The 25,227-nt window shown below is 36.0% G+C and overlaps 1 protein-coding gene across 1 annotated transcript in view; it reads left to right on the forward strand.

Annotated features, from left to right (window-relative positions):
- The first annotated feature begins 12,488 nt into the window (after nt 1-12,488).
- LOC126820298 (serine/threonine-protein phosphatase 2A 56 kDa regulatory subunit alpha isoform) overlaps nt 12,489-25,227 on the forward strand; it is a 74,275-nt gene continuing 61,536 nt past the window's right edge. The window contains exon 1 of the mRNA XM_050548149.2: nt 12,489-13,048. Coding sequence (XP_050404106.1) covers nt 12,907-13,048 — 142 coding nt within the window. The 5' untranslated portion in view covers nt 12,489-12,906. The remainder of the gene's footprint in view (nt 13,049-25,227) is intronic.

Consider the following 25,227-nt stretch of genomic DNA (forward strand, 5'->3'; position numbering starts at 1 on the left):
CTCGAGCTGTAAACTGGGCTAGTATACCAAGTATACCGGTGGGAAAACGATTTGCCCCGAGTTAATGCAAATCTCTTCATGGCGAAGTGAGAAGGGGAAGTTTTGCCACTCTGCCCATTAAAATCAGATTTCTATGGTGGTTTTTTAGACGACGTTTTCATAGTCTGGATGTACACACTAGACGAATTTTGGACGTTTTCCAACATTCTGAACAATCATCATCCATCTGTAAAATTAACCGCAAATGTAAATCATAACACTATCTTGACACCATGCACTGTTTTTAAACGTAGCAACACACTGGCCAATATTGGAAACTAAAGTATTTTTCAAAGAAACCGATACACATCAAATACTGTTCAAAAGCTCCTTTCACCTAAAACATACGTTCTCTGGCATCGTAAAATCTCAGATTCTCTGTTTCCATAGGATATACTCAGATGGCCGATTTTGAGTCAGCATGTAGGCCTAAGCTGGTATTTAGCTAGATAACAAATCTTACCTCTCAACCCCAAACACATCAGTATATCTCAACGTTTTTAGCTACGATCTCGTAGCTAGTATTTAGCCAACTAAGAGAAAGGGGATTCTCCAAACGCTATCTCCGACCATGGGCGTCACACATGGGGCGCCCCCCCCCCCCATTATATTTCACGGCTACGCCTCTGTCTCCGACGTAAAAAAAACCCCCAAAACTCTAGCTGAACTTGCCACTTCCATAGGATATGTGCTCAGATGGCCGAGTCAGCATGTAGGCCTACGCTGGTATTTAGCAAACTAAGAGAATGGGGATTCTCCAAACGCTATCTCCGACGTATAAAAAACAAAACTCTAACTGTTCTTGCCGCCAAAGAAACAAACAATATGCAATCAGCAGTTAAACCCAAAACTTGTGGCCATCCCAGATGTCAAACATGCTAAATCATAAACATCCGTGTTCAAATGGGTCAAATTGGCCCCAATCCAAATGGCTGCCAGTTTTTGGCTTGAAAATTCCAATATTCACCCAATTATTATGATACAATCGAGTTTGATATTACAATATATATGTTTCGGGGTATCTGAATAGATTCCCATATAAATTTTGTTTGATGATTAGTGATACAGCGGAGTCAATATTGGGAGATCATTCAAGATGGCGGTCAGTTTGGGCGGGAAAATTCGATTTTGACATAAGGATCATGTTTGGTGTCAAAATATACGTTCTCGAGATAGCTGAATCCTTTTTGAACATATTTTGATAATTAATTGGTTCACCTGTGTCAATATACGAGGAAATCCAATTGGGGATTTAGGGATCCGATTAGGGATCTGAGAATAAAGTTACTCCTGCCTTAGATCTAATACGGCGACATGCATCCAGTATCAACAAAATTTCATTTAGACGTTCTGCAAGGGCGGATCTAGAGACCATGTATACGGGGCGCACAGGCGACAAAGGTGCGAAGCGAACAAAGGGGGTTTCGGGTGGCCTCCCCCAGAAAATTTCGAAAACAATGAGGCCCAAAAATGCCATTTCCAGTGATCCGGGATAAGAATCCGGTTCAAACATAATGAATTATAATGGGACTATTTCGGTCGGAAATCTTGGAAAATGGTTCAGGTAGAGACAGGCAGTGAGAACAGTTTACTCGAGTACTTTTGAACAGCACAAAGAGACAAAATTCTGGAAATTAGTTTATTAAAACACCTGACACCTGGATCCAGATGGGGGGGGGGGCTCTGGCGTACGACTGGGACCACTACCCGTTCACAACAATCACATTTTTATTGTTTTTTCTTTCTTTTTATATGCATAGATGATTAATATTCCCTAAACTTTACTCTTTTTAACAGTTTAACAGAAATAAATGGAAGATTGAAGAAAGAAAGGCGTGTCGTTTTATTCAAATTACAGGTTGTTTTGAGTTGTTTTGGGAAAATCTATGGACCCGGGTACCGGGCATGTCGACTGGGTCCATTCTCAGCTCAGTTCGGTGGCAGCGTAGCGGGCATGTCGACTGGGGCCACTCTCAGCTCACTTTGACAAATGTACCAAGATGGACATGCCTATTGAAGAACGCGGTGCCATACTAAATGATTAAAATGATGAGACACAGATGGATGCTGAAGTATCGCATGAACCTTTAGATAATGAACTGCCAGTTGTTATCCCGAAAATAACGGGCATTGAAGGCTTTAATATGGGGGCTAAGTTGAGAATTAATGATGGTCATAATTTCGAGCTCGGTGAAAAAAACTATGTGCGATGTCGCAAATTTCACTACCATTCCACTAATATTGAAAACTGTTGTAAAGCTATTAAGTGGAGGAGCCTAGACGATCCGTGGTGCCAAAGTTCATTTTTGCGGATTATTGTCTTTTACATGGTCTCAAGGAAAAATTAGTATAGGCGGTCGACTGTATAAGAAACCTTGTCTCCCAACCATCCGTGGTTCGAGATAAGAGATGGTTACTATATAATTTTACCTGGTAAAACCCCGATGTGGATAAGTTCGGGTTTCAAAAAACAAAACTGTCAATTTTTCTTCAAAACAACGATTGATTATTGTTATTTATTACATTTCTGCTACATCCAACTACTATTAAAGGGACAATAACACCCTTGCTGGCTTTACAGCTCCAGAAAATAAATAATAGCTTTATTCTAAGTACTAGATGTTATGTAAATTATCCATTACATCCTATTTTACTTGTCCAGAGTGTTCGAAAATATTTTAAAATCCAAGTCACATTTGAAAAGGTTTACGTTAGGCTTTTCAAATCATTTAGTTGAATTTTTACAATTTTTTAAATTCGGTGTGTTAAGATGAAATTTATATCACCAATTAATTGGAATATTGTAAAATAGTACAATTTGTTGATCAGAATAAAGATTGGGATATATTATTCAGTTACAACAAGAGTGGTATTGAGCCTTTAAGAATGCGTTTGCGAGAGAACCATTCAGGGACCGGCACATGGTGGGTGACCGATTTTCACCAATTTTTTTATTTATGATGGGTAACCCCTCCAAACTCCACTGCCACAATTTTAGATCAATCGAACCATTTTTAGAGCGTAGAAAAAAATTCGAAATTTTAAGACCGAAAAAAGCCAAAAAATCATCATTTTCAGACCACTTTTCAATTCTTTCGTACAACTAAACTACGGCGAGTAGATTAATGAAACTTTATAGCGTAGCAGATATGATTAGTGAGAAAACATTTTGAAAGTTTGATGGATTTTCATGGAGCGGTTTTTGGTACAGGGACTTATTGCTGCAAGGTACCAAAATAGCTCAATTTAGGTATGTCATTTTATTCTATCTATATCTCACCCACTGCGGGTTTAAGTATTTTTTTGGAATGCTGACTGAAAAGGCAATGATCTATAGTATTAAGATCAAGAAAAAAATTGGGTGGCACTCGACCCGTTTAGTAGTAAATAATTTCCATTTTTGTACAAAAATAACGATTTTCAACAAAAATGACGAAACATAAACCGCTTTATTTATACACTGAAAAGTGTAACATGGCACTTGAAACCAAATTTACGTGGTTTCCAGTTCCATTAACAGCAAGCCATAATAAAAATAGAAATAAACAAATAAACGCAGATTATATACTTTCATCAAAAAGTTCAAGTTTAAAAAATGTTCCATTATCAAAACTACAAGTACAATTACTTATTTCTATCTATCTAGCGCTATCTATCTATCTATCTATCTATCTAGCACTATCTTCTATCTATCTATCTATCTATCTATCCAATAAGTATCTAATCACGAAAACTGAGCTCACAATTACACCGTTAAAATTTTCAAACGATGAAGTTTGAAAAGCTTACTTTACTGTAAATGCCAAAAATAAAGAGCTGTTCTTGGTAAATACAATTAAATGAAATGAAATGAAATGAAATGGAGTTTAACGTCCTACTGTTCTGCTCATCTCTCTAGACTATTTTTAAACACTTTATTAATTCGGCAATATAATCTCATGATCTAGTAGAAGGATGATGAAATTTTTAACAGCAAATCGTAAAAACTAAATAGTGTACTAGTCATATACATCTGTCTACACTTGACAAACGAATCAAGCGATATTTCAAAAAGACAAAAAACAAATTGTATATGAGCGTAAGGTCACTATTTTAGCATACTCCCCACAGTGTTTCGTTTGATTAGACCTAATCCCACTCAACACTGTCGTAGTGAAAGCAAATTTCTGTTCCAAATTATGATTGGTCAATAGTCCGATTAACAAACAATACCTAACTGCGTAACAATATCATTCTGGTTTAAACAGAGTTTCAAATATGTTAACATAACGTTACGTCATGATTCACGAAATTTATTACGCCCAATTAACCAGTGCATAGCAGAATATTGCAGACACACGAGGCTATCAACATGGCTACAATGTAAACAATACTGTTTGGAGACGAACAATACTTTCACTGTTTTTAATACCTTAAATCACTGTCCAAAGTTTTAGGGAAAACCCCAGATTAAACGAAAGACTTTACTTAGGAGCGATTTGATTAAACGGGAAGAATAGACACACTCCCTTAAAAATGTAAGTATCAGAGGTCAATCCAGCAATGGCCAGAGCGGCATTTCTCTGGCTATTGCTTCAGGGATATGCTACTGAACCGCATTTTATTTGTGCAATGGATGGGAAAATGAACAGCTGATTTCATCCGCCATCTTGGATGCTGGAGTGCAAATCTAACTTCGGCCTGACGAATAATAATAATAATAATAATATTAATATGTACATTTATATAGCGCACGTACTCCATGTACAGAAGCATGTCCACTGCGCATACAATTAAATTAATTTAATTAATCTTGATAAGTCTTGATGTAAAACAAGAAAGGGTTTGAGATGATTTAATGATCTCTGGAAGATTGTTACGCAGTTTAGACGCATTCACTGAGCACGATCCGTATCCAAATGATATTAATTTTCACTTTGAGCAACAAAACTGATGAATGTGTTCGGCCGGAGTTTACTCGAGGGAACTTGTATGTGCATAAAGTTAGATAAGTATATCCACACACTGATACGTCAAAGACAGACTTTTGAAGATGTTTAGCAGCCAATAGATTGATTTCAGAATATGAGAGTGTTTTGATGATCTGGTAAGAATTCGAGCTGCGGTATTTTCAACAAGTTGATTTTTTTTATAATATTGGCACTAGATGTTTCTACTAACAATTTACAGTAGCCAATCCTTGGGAATACCAAAGAACATATAAGTGTAGCAGCTGCTTCCTGGCTAATAAAGTGTTTATATGGACCAATGTTTCTGGACCAAAGATAACAGTTTCGATAAATTTCACTAATGTGACTGTCCATGCTCAAATTGGACCCCAAGAGGAAACCTAACTTTTCACAGTGTCTCATGGTACAAATATTGCATCTCATACACCACATCATTTGAACTTGTATTTTTCAGTTGTGTATTTTGACCACGTCATTCTGATTTACTTAATAAATTTAACCATAAAATGGCCATAGCTGGTTCTCCGTAACTACAAGGTTGGTGACCCTCATATTTCGTGTGGGGTATACGGGGTACCTAATGACCAAATCTGCAAAGTTTGGTCAAAATCGCCCGACACCGCTTGTGCCGGTTTTTTTAAATTTTGCATGATTCTCTCGCGAACCCATTCTTAAGCACATACTCCAACCTGACACGGGTACAATGTCGAAGCAATGATTGCTTGCTTTCCAGACATTTTCAATTGGCATCTAGTTACGTCACGAAGGCCGGGCTATAGATGTGTCGTGTAACGACAGCCAATCAAAATACGCTAAAAGTAGGAAAAACTTCCGAAGTCGCAAGGATGGCCATATCAATTCTGTTAAAAACACCGGTTGATTAAATTTACTAACAATACTTGCAGATAAACAAAAGTTGTTTCACTACATTGGGCTGGGTATGTTTAATTAATCCTAATAGTATAAAATTAATTTATTTATAAGGTGTTACATGCATTAATAAAAAAAATTAAGTTTGCCAGGTGAAAGTAAAGTAAGCTTACTCTTCCGGACACCTGTTACCACTGTTTGTCGTGTATTTTGTACACGGTGAACAGTCCATATATATGCTGATTACACTATTTGCCTTACTACACTTTTTTGCCTATACCGTTTTATTAGGACTTCGAATTTTGTCTAATGGTTTGGATTGTTCGTACTTGGTTTGATTTTATCGTAGATAGTGAAATGGGGTTTAATGTCCCACTATTCTGCTCTGACTGGGCTAATGAAAACGGGCATACACCCTACAGTGTGCCATGAGGGAAATTTTACCGACCAGAGGGGAAAGTGTCAAACGAACGGAGTGAGTGAATCAAGCTGAATCAATATTTTCGCGACGATATTTTGAGAAACAGATTGCCGGAAATGCAGTCTGGCAGTATTTCAGACACCGGTCGTCGAGATAAATAGAGCTGACCAGATACTGTCTGTCGCCAAATCAATAGCTTATCCGAACATAGAGAGAAATGTCAAACGAACGGACTGAGTGAATCAAAGTGAACGAATTTGCCGCATTATTGAACCTATACCCAAAACTTTGAGGATCGTAAAAAGCACTCCTCAGTGGTTCACGTCAATCACGTGTTATTGTTTATAGTAGGTTTACAACAGGATAGGCTCGGTAAGAAATCACTCGAACTCTACAAGATGCAAATTTATGACAGAGTGGGAATGTGGGATTTATTCACCGTAGAAGGTATTGATTACCGAAACATATCACAAATATATATTTTTTTGTCCCCCGCCTTTTAAAGAAAGCAGGGGACTATTAAAATGCGTTCGTCCGTCCGTCCGCCCGCCCGCCCGCCTGCCTGTCTGTCTGTCTGTCCGTCACACTTTTTGGGACACAATAACTCTCTTTCTAATTGAGCTACAATGTTCAAACTTGGTGTAGCGGTTTATTGCATCAATACCTTGACTAAGTGCGATAATGAACATTTTCTGCTCAGAGTAAGCAGAGCAATAAGCAATTTGATTGGCCGAGACTTTGGAACACAATAACCCTCCTTTTAATTGAGCTAGAACGTTAGACTTGGTGTAGGTGTTTATTAGGTGAATGTCTTGATGGGGTTCGATGATAAACATTGTCTGCTTAAGGTAAGCAGAGATAAGCAATCTGATTGGTTGATGTTTTCGGGTCAATAAGTTTGGTTTCAATTAAGTGAGAGTGATGAAACTCCGAGTATAGATTCATTATATCATTATATCATAAGTTTGGTGATCAGAGCTAAGGATCGAGCATTTTCTGCTTAGGGTAAGCAGAGATTAGCAATTTGATTGGTTGATGCTTTGGGACACGATTACCTTAGTTCTAATTAAGTGAGAGTGACAAAATTTGGTGTATAGTTTTATTACATCAATACCTTGACTAAGTTCGATAATGAGCATTTTCTGCTCAGAGTAAGCAGAGCGATAAGCAATTTGATTGGCCGAGACTTTGGAACACAGTAACCCTCCTTCTAATTGAGCTAGAACGTTAGACTTGGTGTAGGTGTTTATTAGGTGAATGTCTTGATGGAGTTCGATGATAAACATTGTCAGCTTAAGGTAAGCAGAGATAAGCAATCTGATTGGTTGATGTTTTCGGGTTAATAAGTTTGGTTTCAATTAAGTGAGAGTGATGAAACTCCGAGTATAGATTCATTATATCATTATATCATAAGTTTGGTGATCAGAGCTAAGGATCGATAAGCAATTTGATTGATCAAGACTTTGGAACATAACAACTCTGCTTTTAATTGATGTTGATGTTCATTAGGTGAATGTCTTGCAGGGGCGAGGGGCCAAAAATTAGTGGTGGGGGCAGTCCATGCGCAAGGGCACTATTGGTAAAGATGGTGGTTCGGGGGTCCTCCCCCGAAATTGTTTGAAAACTAGACGCTCTAAAACGCACTCTGTGGGTATATTCAGCATCATTTTCTGGAAAACAATTCTAATCCCTGAGGCAGCAAATGATACGAAATCTAATCTAAAGACAAATCTTCAAGTCACCGTTCACGATTTATTCTCTCATGTACACTACAAGAATTAAAAATATTTACACTGCTGAGATTCCAGCTCCTCCTCCATTCCCAGTAGTGTTCGGAGACTACGTAAAGTCTTTGAGCAAAATGTGTATTCAATTGGATACACAAATGTACAGGCCTACAAATCTTTTAATTTATATAAACTAAAACATATAACATTTTACTGTATTATTCATTGGTGATTAAAAATCTGATGGTAAAGGCGAATTTTCCCACGTTAAAATTCAAAAATGGCGACCACATTGAAATAATAATATTTATATTGTTCCCATAGCTATTTTAATGATTCACATAGTACCAGTTGTATTATATTATCTATATTGAATGTGACAGTGGTGATGTTATGTTAGAAATTACGTGTTTGGATTTTTATAATTTGCTCAAAGGTTTAAAAAGGCAATCACTTGTAGCCCTGAAAGAAGCCGATACATTATTACAGCTATACAAGAACCAGAAGAGCAATCCGGATCACATGTAACGTCCAAATACTTTTCTTCTTGTATCCGGATTGTTCTGTAAGAATTTTTGCGCGGTAACTAGGGGTTCAAATTTCTCAAGCAGGTCACTGTGAACATCGCATAGTAGCAGATGGTTTAGTCGCGATTGTTTCATCGTACTGCTTAACCCAGTCTTTAGGCGTCTTAGGGCACTGAAAGATCTTTCCGCACTGCACTAGCTGGGAGTCGAATGAGTCGAAGTAATCGTTCAACTTGTGCAAACATCTTCCGAACATCAGGGCTCATTGATTTGAATATTTCACGAAATTCACTGATGTAGGTACCTGAATAGTTTCGCTTAAAAAAGCCAAGTTCATAATCTAAATCAGGAGATAGTTCAGGGTATCGTCCAACAATATCTACATTGTATTTACCCGTCAAAAGCATATCTGTTAGTTTTGCATATTCAATCAGATCGGTCGACGTCTCAGCTTACTGTACTCCAAAAAATAGAGGGTTCGAGTCTTAAATTTTAGATTTAATTTCCTATATTCCAAAGAGAGAGATAGAAACCAACCTTTAAAAATACGTTTATTTAGTATGGCAGCAAATCTAGCAATGAAGGGTTCCCCTGATATACAAACTTAATCCTTTAGTTAGGTGATTTATCATCCAGTATACTGTATACCAGATAAAAACAAAATCTCAGGTATTCCTTTAATACCCAGCGTATCAGATATGCACACCTACATGATATACATATTATTATAATCCCTATGGAATATTTTAATTATTTACTGTTATAATATGAATTATCACTTATTCCCTGATAAATAAAAATCGGTCACCGGGTGCAGCTGTACAACTTCAAGGACCCTGGCCTCAAGTGCCTGGGACCAACTCTACACTTTCTGAAATGTCAATAAAAGCTCTGGAATGATTTCAATTAAAAAAATAAACAGTAAGCAAAACATCGGAAATAAGTGGTGGGGACACAGTATATCATGTCCCCACCACTAAAAACATTGGTGGGGACGCGTCCCGGTGTCCCCGGACGTCCGTCCACAATTTGTAGACACTCTACAGGTCATAATGTTTATCCGATTTTGACGAAACTTGAAATATAGATCTATCTCCCAAAGATCTCGGTCCCTTCCGATACTGGCATGTATCGGACCATAACTTCATGGATTATGACCCCTGGTTGTACGAAAATTCACGTTTATAGATTGTGGACACTCTAGATTTTGATGCATCTTGAAATGTATGTTTATAACCCAAAGATCTTAATTCCTGTCGATATTCGCCTGAATTATAGCCCTGATTGTACGAAAAATCGCGTTTTTAGCTTGTGGTCCCTCTAGAGGTCACACTTATTATCCGATTTAAAAAAACGTTCGAATATATCACCGTTACACACGTTATGTCAGTTGAGTTCGAATTTCGTGAAAATCGGACCAAAACTGCCGGACAAAATGGCCGCCCCGCGTACGCAAATAGTGTAGACTTATGGTATATCAAGGACACAATTTTAATCCGCTTTTGATGAATCTTGAAATTCATATTTATAACCCACAGATCTTGGTTCACTTCCATATGCCCGTATATCGGATCATAATTTCCTGGATTATGGCCCCTGATTGTTCGAAAAATCGCATTTTTAGCTTGTGGACCCGCTAGAAGTCACAATTTATATTCAGTTTTAAAAACCGTTTAAATATATCACTGTTACACATCAATGAAGGTCGAGTTTGAATTTCGTAAAAATCTGACCGTAACTGCCAGACAAAATGGCCGCTCCTTGTATGGAAATAGTGTAAAAGTATGTAATACCACATATTCCTGAAGCAACGACCTGAGAAATTCCTCTCTGGCCATTGCTGGATTGGCTTCTGATACTTGAAATCGTGAGTCATGACGTAACGTTATGTAAACATATTTGCCCTGTTTAAAACCTAATGATGTTGTTACGCAGTTAGCTATAATTGGTTGTTAATTGGACTATTGATCAGTCATAATTTGGAACCGAAATTTGCTTTCTTTACAGCAGTGTTAAGTGGGATTAGATCTAATTAAACAAAACACTGCGTGGAGTATGTGTAGTACCATGGGTCTTTTGTCAGATGTGGAGAGCGGGTCGTCAAATCCGGTCGCCACATCCTACGTTCGACACATGCATCCCTTCTTACTACATATCTTAGTAGTCTTGTGATCGTCTAGTATTTTCACTTGTTGTCTTTGCTTCCACTTCACGTTGTGTATTTACTTCTTACTATTTTCCTAAGACGTCTGTCTTTCCAGGAATAACAATACAACAGTTCGTTTTTACATTTTATATATCATAGCTGCATACATAGATACAAGCATAGTATAGATTACAATACTAACGTCATTCTCTCAAACCTCATCCAGCCAGATTTAAGTACAAATATGTGAATCTACTAACTTGCCAGAGATATTAATTAATACAATATAATGCTATCTTTAATTTAAGGAGCGAAAATTCTAGCAAAGTCTTAAATATGGTAATACCAAGGTTGTGGACACTCTAGAAGTCACAATTTTTTATCCGATTTTGATGAAACTTGAAAGGTATTTTTATATATATGTTTGATATTAATTTGCGCATATCGGGCCGTAATTAGGCCTACTTCCTGGATTAGGGCCCCTGTTTGTACGAAAAATCACATTTTTAGTTTTTGGACCCTCCAGAGGTCACAATTTTATCCAATTTAAAAAAAACCGTTAAATTGATCACCGTACACCCTAATGACGGTTGAGTTCCAATTTCGTGAAAATCGGACCAAAACTGCCTGACAAAATGGCGGCTCCTTCTACGCAAATAGTATAAAGGTATGTCATACCAAGGTTGTGGACCCTCTAGAAGTCACAATTGTTATCAGATTTTGATGAAACTTAAACAAATGTTTATGTCCCAAAGATCTCGGTTCCTGTCGCTATTTGCGTATATCAGAATGTAACTTCTTGGATTATGACCCCTGATTGTACGAAAAATCGTCTTTTTTAGCTTGTGGATTCTCTAGAGGTCACAATTGTTTTTTACCCGATTTTAAAATCCGTTTAAATATATCATCATAATGAAGGTTGAATTCTAATTTCGGGGAAATGGAAACTAAACTGTCTGACAAAATGGCCACTCTTTGTACGCAAATTGTGTAAAAGTATGTAATACAAAGGTTGTGGACCTTCTAGAAGTCACAATTTTTATCCGATTTTGATGAAACTTAAAATATATGTTTATGTCCTAAAGATCTCAGTTGCTGTCGATATTTGCGCATATCAGACCATAACTTTCTGGATTATGGCCCTTGATTGTACGAAAAATCGCTTTTGTTTTTAGCTTGTTCTCTATCCATCTCTTGCAAAATGTGGGCGTATCTTGCCTGGCAACCACTCGTTTTAAATTATTGGGGGTGGGGGCAAACTGGGAGAGAGAGAGAGAGAGAGAGAGAGAGATTTTAACGTCCACTTGACATAAACTAGGTAATTTCAGGACTAACACGGCCCAATTTTATTTAGCAGTGGGATCGGGGACCCGGAGGAAACACACGTGTCACATACAACCGGGGAATCGAAACCACGCCAGCTGACTCAATGACAGGCCACCTAATGATACAACGTGTACGCGCTAACTCCCCCCACCCATCGTTTTAAGATAATTGAAACCCTACCGATTTCCTCAAATCCTAATATTTAACTTCTAATATTTAACTAACTTCAATCCTGAATTGGCAAGTGCGTGAGACCAATAATAGTTTTCAGGTTTAGAGACGTAGTCAGGGGACATAACATATCTTTGAAATGTAAACAAATTGGCCTCTTGTTTACATCAAAAAAGAGGTTTTTTCCAGGCATTTGATGCAAAAACATCGAAAAATAATCAGCACTAATGTAAAAGATATAGGACAGTGTTATGATCTATTCTGTGCTGTTATTTATTTCATATTCGGTTAATATCTGTAATTTATAAATAGCAAATTGACCCCACTTGACCTTATAATTCAATGCCCTTTCAGGTGAAGGTCAGTAGAATCTCGCTTTGTCTCGCGCACTTGCTTTAAGACGAGATGTAGGAAACCATTTGATCAGTAGCAACACCAAAATTATTTGTTTTGAGCACCAATTTGCGTTGTTAAAAGCGTGTTATTCTGTGTTATGAAATCGGCCTAATTGATGTATGGAGTTTATGCTAGTAATTGAGCTTGTGAATGGAGTAAAAAGTAGTGTTACACAGGAAATATTTGTGGATCTAAATCACTGTGTCAACTGTATCTACGGACTTGTCAAAAGAATTGCTGAAGCCATGTTCTCTATGCGTAATATAGATCTATGATTTAGATTTCAGATACTGCTTGCGGTAGACCCGCTTACTAGCCGTAAATTTACATCATTATGTCTGCTAAAGTAACAGATCGCATCGATCCATTTACCAACAAGGTTTCTATAAAATCTAAGAAGCAGAAACGGTCGCAGGGATCGTCTCATTATCGGACTAAAAATGCTCCCGAATTGCAACCATTGCCTCATTTAAAAGGTAAGAAAAATGACAGCTAAATAAAAATGGTAGAAATATATTTTCATGCTTAGTTGCGTCTTAATTAATTGCTTATGATATATAAATGTCATAATTGTGATGAAAAAAGAAAGCACAAATCGTAAAACTAATATATGATCGAGAAATCTCGGTCGATTCGACATATTATCGTTGGCCGGCTATCGTCTGTTTCAAGTTTCAGCACCACGCCATAGTTGAGCGATTTGGTTTTTCATTTTACCAGCTAAATATAGCACTCGACCTACTTTGACATGTGGGTGTGCAATGTGACATCAGAATAGTCAAAGGAATGTTGAAGTAAAGTCTATTCCCTACTATTTCTGTAATTTACAGGAAGTTATGAAAAGCTAAACTTGTATAGACAGTTTGACACACTAAATGGAAACAGAAATGAAATTTGATGCCACACGCCATATTGCTTTGATGTTGCAACATAGTTATCATTCCTTCTATGTTCATATCAATATTCTACATAAAACATTAAATACCATTATAATTCCTCACACTAATTATCAAATTAGTTTGTGTTTATTTTTTTTAAATAATGGAAATAAATCATTTAATATTTAATTTGTGATATTATAATTTATACTGTTGGGAATTGACTTTACTGGAATCTTTCTAGTATTATGCTTGCCTCAAATGGCTCATTTTAAAGAATTTTTCTAATTCAGTATTTGAATGAATGTATTTGAAATTGTGTAAGCTTAGCTCACTTACACAAATGAACTGAAATGGGGTTTAACACCCTACTGTTATGCATCAAATGGATTAATAAACTAAAGACAAGAGAGAGAGAGAAAAGGGGTTTAACATCCACTCAACACAAACCAGGTCATTTCGGGACTAACATATGGTTTAATTTTGTTTCAATAATTCACTTGTGCGTACGTAGGGGTCTTTAGCAGTGGGAGGAAACCGGAGGACCCGGAGAAAACCCACGAGATTGGACAGACGACCCTACTCTTGTCACATACAACAGGGGATTCAAAACCACACCAGTTGACTCAGTGACAGGCCTTATGATACAGCGTGCGCGAAGCGTGCTAACCATTCGGCTATCTAACCCCCCAACTAAAGACAAACATACATAAATGACTGTATGCCATGCAGTGTGCTGTAAAGAAATTTTGTCCTTGCTATAGGAGCTTTTGCGGGTTTCCATTTTGACATCATTTTCGGTCGTGAGCAGTGCCTGGCCTTATGTTCTCACAGAAACTTACAGTCCGTTACATGTTTTTGATTGAAAATACCCTTGTACAAATAGCATGTATTACTTTAAAATGGAATTGGCAACTATTTCCATTTAGGTAAAAGGTTTACCGACCAGTACCAGAATTTGATATTTATGAGACTATTATGTTTTTCTTTATTTTAGAAGGGCGAATCCGTGGTTATAAGTCTCCGAATGACCCCAATACATAAATATCATCTTAATGTGTTTCACAGAACCACATGTCACATCACTAATCCACTATTATTTACTCTGGTGCTCTGTTTCCAAGCATTTTACAACCAAACAGATGTTATCTATTAATTTCAGGACAATTAAACAAATGGTTTATCCTATTGACATTCAACGGCCGACTGGTTACATGTGAGGGTGATATATACATGTATCGTCCACTATATAGCATGCTACCGGCGCCCTATCAGTACTCTATACACGGTAGTGACGGTACTACAATGCTACATGTTGGTCATTGAGGTTATGGATCTAAAAATAATTCCAGTCAATAATACTATAAAGTATGCAGTATGCAAATAGGATTGTTTGCCTTCGTGATGCTGTTCCTGCGTTGAGACGGCTCTAACCAATAATAAAATTGTTGTTTGTTGCACAGAGCCAAAATTCAGTCATTTTTATAAAATTTCATCTTGATGGAATATGAATAACAGAGAAAATAAAATGATGATTATGTCGAATCAGTGAATAATTTTTTTAAAACCTTTTTGAGTTTTTTTTTACTAATTATTTTAAATATATAGATAGACATTGTCGGGGTTCAACTTTTGGTACTTGGTGAAATTTTAATCCAGTCAGTTTACATGTATCTCCATCATTGCAACAAAGAACAACACATTTGTGTCCCATTTTATCAAAATTTTAAATTCAGTATTTGGTTCAGAGATAGACAGTTCAATGAAAATATATAACTGGCTTCGATGTACATTTACATGTATTCTGTACAGAATTTTTTTTTTTTTTTCCCAAAATTATATATTTTTTTTAAAGATGTGCCATGGCCGTGTAAATTTTGAAATTGTCTTGAATTCTTTTGTGGAACCACAGGTCACCTCTCTAACTCTAATGCTCTATTTCCTGGCATTTTACACCTAAACAGATGTTATCTATTAATTGTTTGAAGTAAATTAACACAAAACATATAAATCAGCTTCATACAGTAATGCATCTTGTTTTAAGCTTTTACATACTGCGGTCGACTGGACCGTGTGCGAGGTTGACATATTCGTCTGCTACAGCGCAGTATATATCGTCGTTAAAACAACAAAAAATAATTTAGACGTGATTTAAAGTCAGTAATTTGTTACGAATGCTATGCACAACTTAAAACAATAGTGGCACTCAAGAATATGTTTTCTATAAAGAGAAAAAGACTAAAAACCTCTTTTTCCCTAGCATTTACCATGTTAATACTCGACCAGTCTTCCAGAGCTAAAAATAGACACCGGAAATACGTCACACGTGCATGTAATAGCTCCTACATGTACATGTATAAGCTTAAAGGGGCTAAATCACTAATATTTGGGACCACACAAATGGGTCGCAATGCATATAATAATATTAAACTGATTTACATTCAAACGTTTCCGTTTTTACTGTAGTTATGTTCGGCGAAATACGCCAGAAGTCTCAATCGAATGGCAATCTCTAGCATCTGGTTATTTCAGTCTACACCTATAGTATTTATTTTGCATGCTCTCCAGATAAGAACATAGCGTCACCGTTTGACATGACTTGTGGAATATGCCTAGCCTCGTTTTTCGAGTCCCTTATTATAAATGGCACTGAAATGCTTTGTGGTACACGATTCGTGTACCAATTGTAAAATGTATATTTTGTCTTAAATATTGGATATCAGAAGCCCATCTTTTCTCGGTAAGATCACAATATCATTGTTGATTTAAATTGACAAATAATTCGTATTTTCAATGTCGAAGATTTTGGATGATATTGAGTTAGAGACTTACAAATGTAGCTACTTTAATTACATAATAATATATATTTGTGAAACGTCCATAATGACGCAATAATCATTCATTTGATTAAAATTTCATTATTAAATACTACCACCAGTGCCTGAATTAAAAAAATAAATAGCACCATTGGCGTTAGATTTTTTTTTCAAAGAACCATGGTCATTTTGAAGTTATTCTGAAATTCACAAGTTCAACCATTTGGTTTCCTATAGCAAACAAACAAAAAATCTTTATCTTTTATATACATGTTGATGTACATGAGTATGATGTACATCAGTATGTAGTATAGATTTTACACTTGACTTGTACTATTCCATCTACTTTTGTTAATAAATAATGACACTGCAGGGTTAAGATATACATGGGTGTTCTCGGCATAAGTGGATTAAAGATGGGTTCCCGCGTACAAACTGGGTGATTTAATGGTATATATGGACCAAAAACATATTCAAACTAATGAATTTGTCATAATTATGCTTCAAATCCTTCTCAAACATTGTAATTGCGAAGGAATGCCCTGCTATTAAAATTTGATCAAACCAGGTCATGTTTACGTCATGTCTTGGGAGTCAGAGGAGAATTCATTGCATACATAAGACGATGTTGTCTTTAATCGCTTACTATTTATTACAAATATCGAATCCTAATTAAATTCTCGGATTATCCACAACCCGCGTCTTTTTCCGTCATTTTTATCCCAGAAAGTATTGTACGTCTAACTCTTCATAAAGTTTATCAACTTGTACATCAAGCGCTCAATGTTCGCTTGTGACCTTTGACATCACGCGTGCAGAAGTTCCTAATCGTCAGGCTGTTGATTAGGGGAACCCTTACATTTTTGTCCTGTATACGCTCCATGAATGTTTTTCGGGGAATCCAGTATTTTTCTTGTAAGATTGGATATCTCTACTTTCCATATATACCAAATTGCTATACTTTTATTGGAAATAACCACCCGATAAATACTTTTCTGGGAACCCATCTTTAATCACTGATTATTTTAGTTGTCTCCCATTGTGTGAAAAGTTATCAGATTACCGAATAAAAATATTGAAATTGCATTATGTCAGGGAATATGATAAGAAAAAATAATTGATTAACAATTATTGGATGTTGTTAATAAGAAAAATGTGCTATTCAATCTGAAAATTGATTAGCAGTTCCATTTCCTCTTGATTGAATATCAAATAAGTAACTTTTCACTGTGTTGTATTGAATGATGTACATGTATAAAGGCCATAATATCTACCGGTCCTAGTATGTATAACTGAAGAGTTGTTATTTATTTTTATGCTTTGCAAATTGTGGTTCTGAAATTGTGTGTTTACAAATAATATCAGACTTGAAGGAGCTAAATCTCTATTCTTTGGCAACTAGAAATGGACACAAATGGGTTGCAATCGCAATGCATATAATAATGTATGAATGTATATAAACTGATTTGTACATTCGATCGTTTTTGGTTTTACTGTAATTTCTTATCAGTTATGTTTGGTGAAATACGCGCGTCCAAATGAATGGCAATCATTGGCGTCTGGTTATTCCAGTCTACAGTGAGGAGGATTCTCCTGTGGAATATGTTTAGCTTTGTTCATTGAGTCATTTCATTACAAATGGTGCTTGAAAGCATTCTGGCATGTGTGCCAATTTAAAATTTTCATTTTGTCTTAAATATTGGATATCAGAAGCCTATCTTTTCACAGAAAGATAACATCAAATCATCAATGTTGACCAATAAGTTGTGTTTACAATGTCGAAGACTGTGGATGATATGGAGTTAGTGACTTACCTACTTTAAGGCAGTCCTGGTAATTCTAATACAAAGGGCCCTATGATGTTTCTTATGTGATTTACTGTATTTATACAGACTCGGCAGTCTAGTCTGCTTTTGATGGTAAAAGAATGGAAATGTAAATATGATGCCAATGAACGTTGGCTTGATTATGATCTTGAAGGGCCCGGCATCTTTAGCAGAATACAATGACGGATCATAATCAAGCCAACGATCATTGGCATCATATTTACATTTCCATTCTTTTACCATCAAAATTTAGCAGAACACGCAATCATTAATCAACAGTGTGAATTCAGAGTGTTGCGATCATCCAGTAATAAATAATCCTTACTAATGTTTTACAAAAAAAAGGTGATATGGTCTATCACAACTATCTATAATAATAGAAGAGTTGTGCTGCTTAAATGTTTAACTGGACGCCGTGGAACCACGATCTATGGTGGAACAGTAAATCATTTGTTAAAACATTTTTTCAAGCTTAAATTTTGAATAAGAAACTTGATTCGCAAATTCCCTTAAATTTGATAACTTTCTGCTAATCAAATAAATGTTTGATTCACACTTTGAATTGCATCATTTTCGTTTAGCAAACTGCGATGCGATACCCCTTATCATATACCTTGTATTATGAAAGATTTAGATATAGAACTGACAGTTCCCGCAACAATAATTTAAAAATAGATAATGAAAAAAGAATATATTGAAAATTTCAGTCAAATTACTTTATTCTGAGCGAAGTTATGAATGTTGGAAGTTTTGATTAAAAGAATACTTGAATAGCACATAGCAAAGTCTTCATTTTCATTGCTGCCATTGTTACAAACTTACAATTATAAATAAAGTCTTGATTAAGGTTATCCATTTTTATACGCCCACATTGAAATGTGGACGTATATTGTCGTCGCCCCCGTGTGGACGCTCTAGAGGCTAAAGTTAATATCTGATTGACTTTAAATTGATACACAATGTTTAAGGTCATGAGACGAAGAAGCCTATTGATTTTCAGCGATTTCCGATAATTACTGCCAGAGTTATGGCCCTTGATCACTTCAAAAAATCTTGTGGACGCCCCAGAGGTCGAAGTTAATATCCGATTGACTTCAAATTGATACACAGTGTTTAAGGTCATGAGTTATGGCCCTTGATCACTTCAAAAAATCTTGTGGACGCCCTAGAGGCTAAAGTTAATATCCGATTGACTTTAAATTGATACACAGTGTTTAAGGTCATGAGACGAAGAAGCCTAAGGATTTTCAGCGATTTCAGATAATTACAGCCAGAGTTATGACCCTTGATCACTTCAAAAAATCTTGTGGACGCTTTAGAGGTCAATGTTAATATCCGATTGACTTTAAATTTATACACAGTGTTTAAGGTCATGAGATGAAGAAGCCTATTGATTTTCAGCGTTTTCCAATAATTACTGCCAGAGTTATGGTCCTTGATCACATCAAAAAATCTTGTGGACGCCCTAGAGGCTAAAGTTAATATCCGATTGACTTTAAATTGATACACAGTGTTTAAGTTAATGAGACGAAGAAGCCTATTGATTTTCAGCGATTTTCGATAATTACTGTCACAGTTATGGCCCTTGATCACATCAAAAAATCTTGTGGACGCCCTAGAGGTCAAAGTTAATATCCGATTGACTTTCAATTTATACACAGTGTTTAAGGTCATGAGACGAAGAATCATATTGATTTTCAGCGATTACCATTTATCACTTTGAAAAATCTGATAATTTCTTAATGTGTTGTTAGCCTACTCTTAATCAGATTTTAATGTATTATAAATGTTTCATTACCGAAAAAAGTAAAAATATGCGACAACTCTTGTTGACTACCTGGACGATTTAGCTGCTGTGGGCGTATGTTTCGTTGCCTGGCAACCTATCTTTAAATTAAATCATTAAATGACAATTGTGTTTTAATACAGTAAAAATCATGACCATCCGATGTTCTAGAGAGTTGATTATGGGCTTATTGTGTGAATAAATGTCGAATTAATAACTTATATAACTATGGAAGAACTACCATTCATAATTTCTACTTTTAGCCTCTTCACAACGCGAAAGTCGAAAAGTAGAAGTTACGACAAAATGTGAGGCGACAACACGGTATACAAGCCAAAATCAACTCGAAATTTCTTATTTTCGACTTGCATTTTGGCTTGTACATGTATACCGTCTTTTCGACTTTCGACTTAGTCATATTTTTATACGCCCACATTTTCATGTGGACGTATATTGTCGTCGCCCCTATCCGCCCGTCCGTCCGTCCACAATTGTTTCTGAACAGTCTACAGGTCGAAATTTTTAACCGATTTCAATGAAACTAGAAATATAGGTTTATCACCCTAAGATCTCGGTTCCTTTCGATATTGGCATCAATCGGACCGTAACTTCATGGATTATGGCCCCTGATTGTACGAAAAATCACGTTTTTGGCTTGTGAACCCAAAGATCCCAGTTCCTTTCGCTATTTGCGCATATCGGACAGTAACTTCCTGAATTATGGCCCCTGATTGTACGAAAAATCACGTTTTTAGCTTGTGGACCCTATAGAAGTCATAATTTTTATCCGATTTAAAAAACCGTTCTATTATATCACCGTTACACCCTAAGGATGACTGAGTTCGAATTAACAGACAAAATGGCCGCCGTTCGTTCCCAAATAGCGTAAGAATATGGTATATCAAGGTTGTGGACCCTATAGGGGTCACAATTTTTATCCGATTTTGTTGAAACTTGAAATGTAAGTTTATAACCCAAAGATCTCGGTTCCTTTCAATATTCGTGCATATCGGACCGTAACTTCCTGAATTATGGCCCCTGATTGTACGAAAAATCACGTTTTTAGCTTGTGGACCCTATAGAAGTCATTTTTATCCGATTTAAAAAAACGTTCTATTATATCACCGTTACACCCTAAGGATGACTGAGATCGAATTTCGTGAAAATCAGCCCAAAATTGACAGACAAAATGGCCGCCATTCGTTCCCAAATAGCGTAAGAATATGGTATATCAGGGTTGTGGACCCTATAGGGGTCACAATTTTTATCCGATTTTGTTGAAACTTGAAATGTAAGTCTATAACCCAAAGATCTCGGTTCCTTTCGATATTCGCGCATATCGGACCGTAATTTCCTAAATTATGGCCCCTGATTGTACGAAAAATCGCGTTTTTAGCTTGTGGACCCTATAGAGGTCATAATTTTTATCCGATTAAAAAAAAGGTATTATTATAGGGGTCACAATTTTTATCCGATTTTGTTGAAACTTGAAATGTAAGTCTATAACCCAAAGATCTCGGTTCCTTTCGATATTCGCGCATATCGGACCGTAATTTCCTAAATTATGGCCCCTGATTGTACGAAAAATCGCGTTTTTAGCTTGTGGACCCTATAGAGGTCATAATTTTTATCCGATTAAAAAAAAGGTATTATTATAGGGGTCACAATTTTTATCCGATTTTGTTGAAACTTGAAATATAAGTCTATAACCCAAAGATCTCGGTTCCTTTCGATATTCGCACATATCGGACCGTAATTTCCTAAATTATGGCCCCTGATTGTACGAAAAATCGCGTTTTTAGCTTGTGGACCCTATAGAGGTCATAATTTTTATCCGATTAAAAAAACGTATTATTATATCACCGTTCCACCCTAAGGACAGTTGAGTTTGAATTTTGTGAAAATCGCCCCAAAATTGACAGACAAAATGGCCGCCGTTCATTCTCAAATAGCGTAAAAATACAGTACATGTATATCAAGGTTGTGGACCCTATAGAGGTCACAATTTTTATCCGATTTTGTTGAAACTTGAAATGTAAGTTTATAACACAAAGATCTCAGTTCCTTTTGATATATGCGCATATCGAATTGTAATTTCCTGAATTATGGCCCTTGATTGTAGGAAAAATCACTTTCTTGTTAGCTTGTTCTCTATCCATCTCTCGAAAATGTGGGGTATCCTGCCTGGCAGCCGCTGGTTATCCGATTTAAAAAAACGTGTTAATATATCACCGTTACCCCCTAAGGACGACTGAGTTCGAATCTTGTGAAAATCGGCCCAAAACTGACAGACAAAATGGCCGCCCCTCGGTCTCAAATTGCTAAAAATATGGTATATCAAGGTTGTGGACCCTATAGAGGTCACAATTTTTTATCCAATTTTGTTGAAACTTGAAATGTAAGTTTATAACCCACAGATCTTGGTTCCTTTCAATATTTGCGAATATCGAATTGTGATTTCCTGAATTATGGCCCTTGAAAAATCACTTTCGTTTTAGCTTGTTTTCTATCCATCTCTCGAAAATGTGGGCGTATCCTGCCTGGCAGCCGCTGGTTGTATTTATTGATGTCAGTAAGAAGGCACCAACACGCACACCAAGTCAAAATGCCACTCGAAAAGTAGAAATTAGGAAATTAACACACCACGCTATTAGCGACTTTCGACTTTTCGCCTCGTAAGTTGTTGTAGTCTCAGTTTTCCAGGTCGCATTTGAATACGTGCAATCAGGGCTCACACTGTATTTCATTCTTTTCCGTCAAAATGGATAATAATTTTTATATAAAAAAAAATGTTCATATTTTTTCCGCCAACTGGGATATTTTATCTGCCAAAAATGTCTGATAAAAAAAACACCTTAGGCTACAACAATTTAATTTATTATATAGGCTTATTATAAAACAAATTTTTCCGTACCGATATATACAATATACAACAACATACATGGGGATTGGGTGGTCTAGTGGTTTAACACAAGGTCTGACATTGATTCAAGTGGTGTGGTTTCGATTCCCCGCTTAAACATGACAAGGGAGTAGGGTCGCTTGTCTAACCTTGTGGGTTTCTACGGATACCCCAGCTCTATCCATTGCTAAAGACCCCTACGTGCAAACGAATTATTGAAATGATTTAGTTTGCAACGAGTGGATAATGCAATAAACATGTATGTAAAAAGGACCAATTGATGTACATGTACAGTATTTTTCTGAGAAATTTCAGAATCTTTCTATGTCTATTTTTTATGTTCAGCTAAATGTATAACATGAATTCTAACAATGGTTTTTAGTATTCCTAATTTTTACCCATTTTGTACATGTAAAATCTTAGTGTAAGTGACAGCAAAAGATAAGGGCATGTCAGTTGATTCTCAGTTGATCATGTTTGTGTTTATGATATAGTATATATACATGTTGTATAGTATTACTAGTAAAATAAATTTTATAAGATTTGTTGAGACGTGACCTAAATGAGAATACATGTATCGGTACATGTAGCTGATCTTTGTAGGAAACGTTCATGTGATCAATCATCTTTAGCCACATTCTGCTTGTCTTATTTTAGTTATATTGTTTTAAATCCCTATGAATGTTTCTCTACAAATCAATAACATCTTCAGACATCTAATCACGATGAAGGTTATTCCCAACTTGAGACACTGTAATGTATGTACATGTATAGCAACATGTACATTGAACTGTCAAATAATCTTCTTGTACATCGTTGGTGCTCATATTAAATTCATATTACACCAGAAGAGGGAATCTTCTTAAAAGAGGCACAATTCCCAATTTCACTATGAAAATGAATGTACATGTCTACAATACATATGAATATGTGGTATGTAATTACTATTGTATAATACATTTTACAAGCATCTTTACATTAAATCCCTTATATTTACATCTTAAATGATAGAAATTGAACCCCTAGAACATGTACATGTACATGTACAATCCTTAAATGTATTTCTTTCAACAGCACTCCCTCCTGGCAAACATCAACAATATTCGGGTCTGTTGACAGCAAAATTCAGTATTTGGGGACTTTTTTCTTGTTGACTTTGTGACCTGGAAAGTGGATATGTATATCACGATATGTAATCACATTGTGGCACATGTATTGTATCCCAACTACAATTGCAATACCCAGCAAAAGTTATATGCATGTACATGTACAGTACATGTTAGACACAAAATTAAGACAAATCACCAAGATCTTAAGTGTTTCTGAAAACTATGACATAATTCAATTTGTAATTATTACAATAAGCTTACATACACATGTAAAGTCATTTTATAATAATATTCAATGCTGGGTATCTCTAAATTACCTCACTGTTAAAATTTGATAAAATTATTGTTGTGTGAAAAGAATAAAACTATGTCTAGGTATTTCAGTCATCACAATTCGGATTTTTACATGTAGGTACACTGTTATAATTAGTACATGTACCTCGTGTATCAATCTGATAAAAATACAGATGTATATATTTTGTTTTGTTTTTTTTATACGCCCACATTTTCATGTGGACATATATTGTCGTTGCCCCTATCTTTCTGTCTGGAGCGTCCTTCCACAATCCGATTTTGACGAAACTCTAAATATAGGTTTATATCTAAAAGATCTTGGTTCCTTTCAATATTGGCATAAATCAGACCATAACTTCTTGGATTATGGCCCCGGATTGTAAGAAAAGCATGTTTTTAACTTGCGGACACTCTAGAGGTTACAATTTTGATCCGATTTTGATAAAATGTATGTTTATTACCCAAAGATCTCGGTTCCTTTAGATGTTCGTGCATATTGGACTGTAAATTCTTGGATTATGGCCCTTGATTGTACGAAAAAAATCACCTTTTTAGCTTGTGGTCCCTGTAGAGGCCACAATTTTGATCCGATTTAAAAAAAAACGTTACACCATAATAATAGATGAGTTCAAATTGCCACCACCGCTCGTACGCAGATAGTGTGTATATCAAGGTTGTGGACCCGCTGGAGGTCACAGTTGTGATCCAATTGATGAAACTTAAAATACCTATTTATAAACCAAAGATCTTGGTTTCTGTTGATATTCATGCATATATGATCGTAACTTCCAGAATTATAGCCCTTGATTTTACGAAAAATCACATTTTTAGCTTGTGGTCCCACTAGAGGTCATAATTTTTGCCCGATTTAAAAAACGTTTGAATACAATATACATCTCCGTTGCACCCTACTGATGGTTGAGTTTAAATTTCGTGAAAACCAGACCAAAACTGCTGGACAAAATGACCGCCCGTCCGACACCAATAGTGCAAATACATGTACATAATTTTGATCCAATTTGATGAAACTTTAAATTTATTTTT

Source organism: Patella vulgata, chromosome 5 (assembly GCF_932274485.2).
Source record: "Patella vulgata chromosome 5, xgPatVulg1.2, whole genome shotgun sequence".
Classification (NCBI taxonomy): domain Eukaryota; kingdom Metazoa; phylum Mollusca; class Gastropoda; family Patellidae; genus Patella; species Patella vulgata.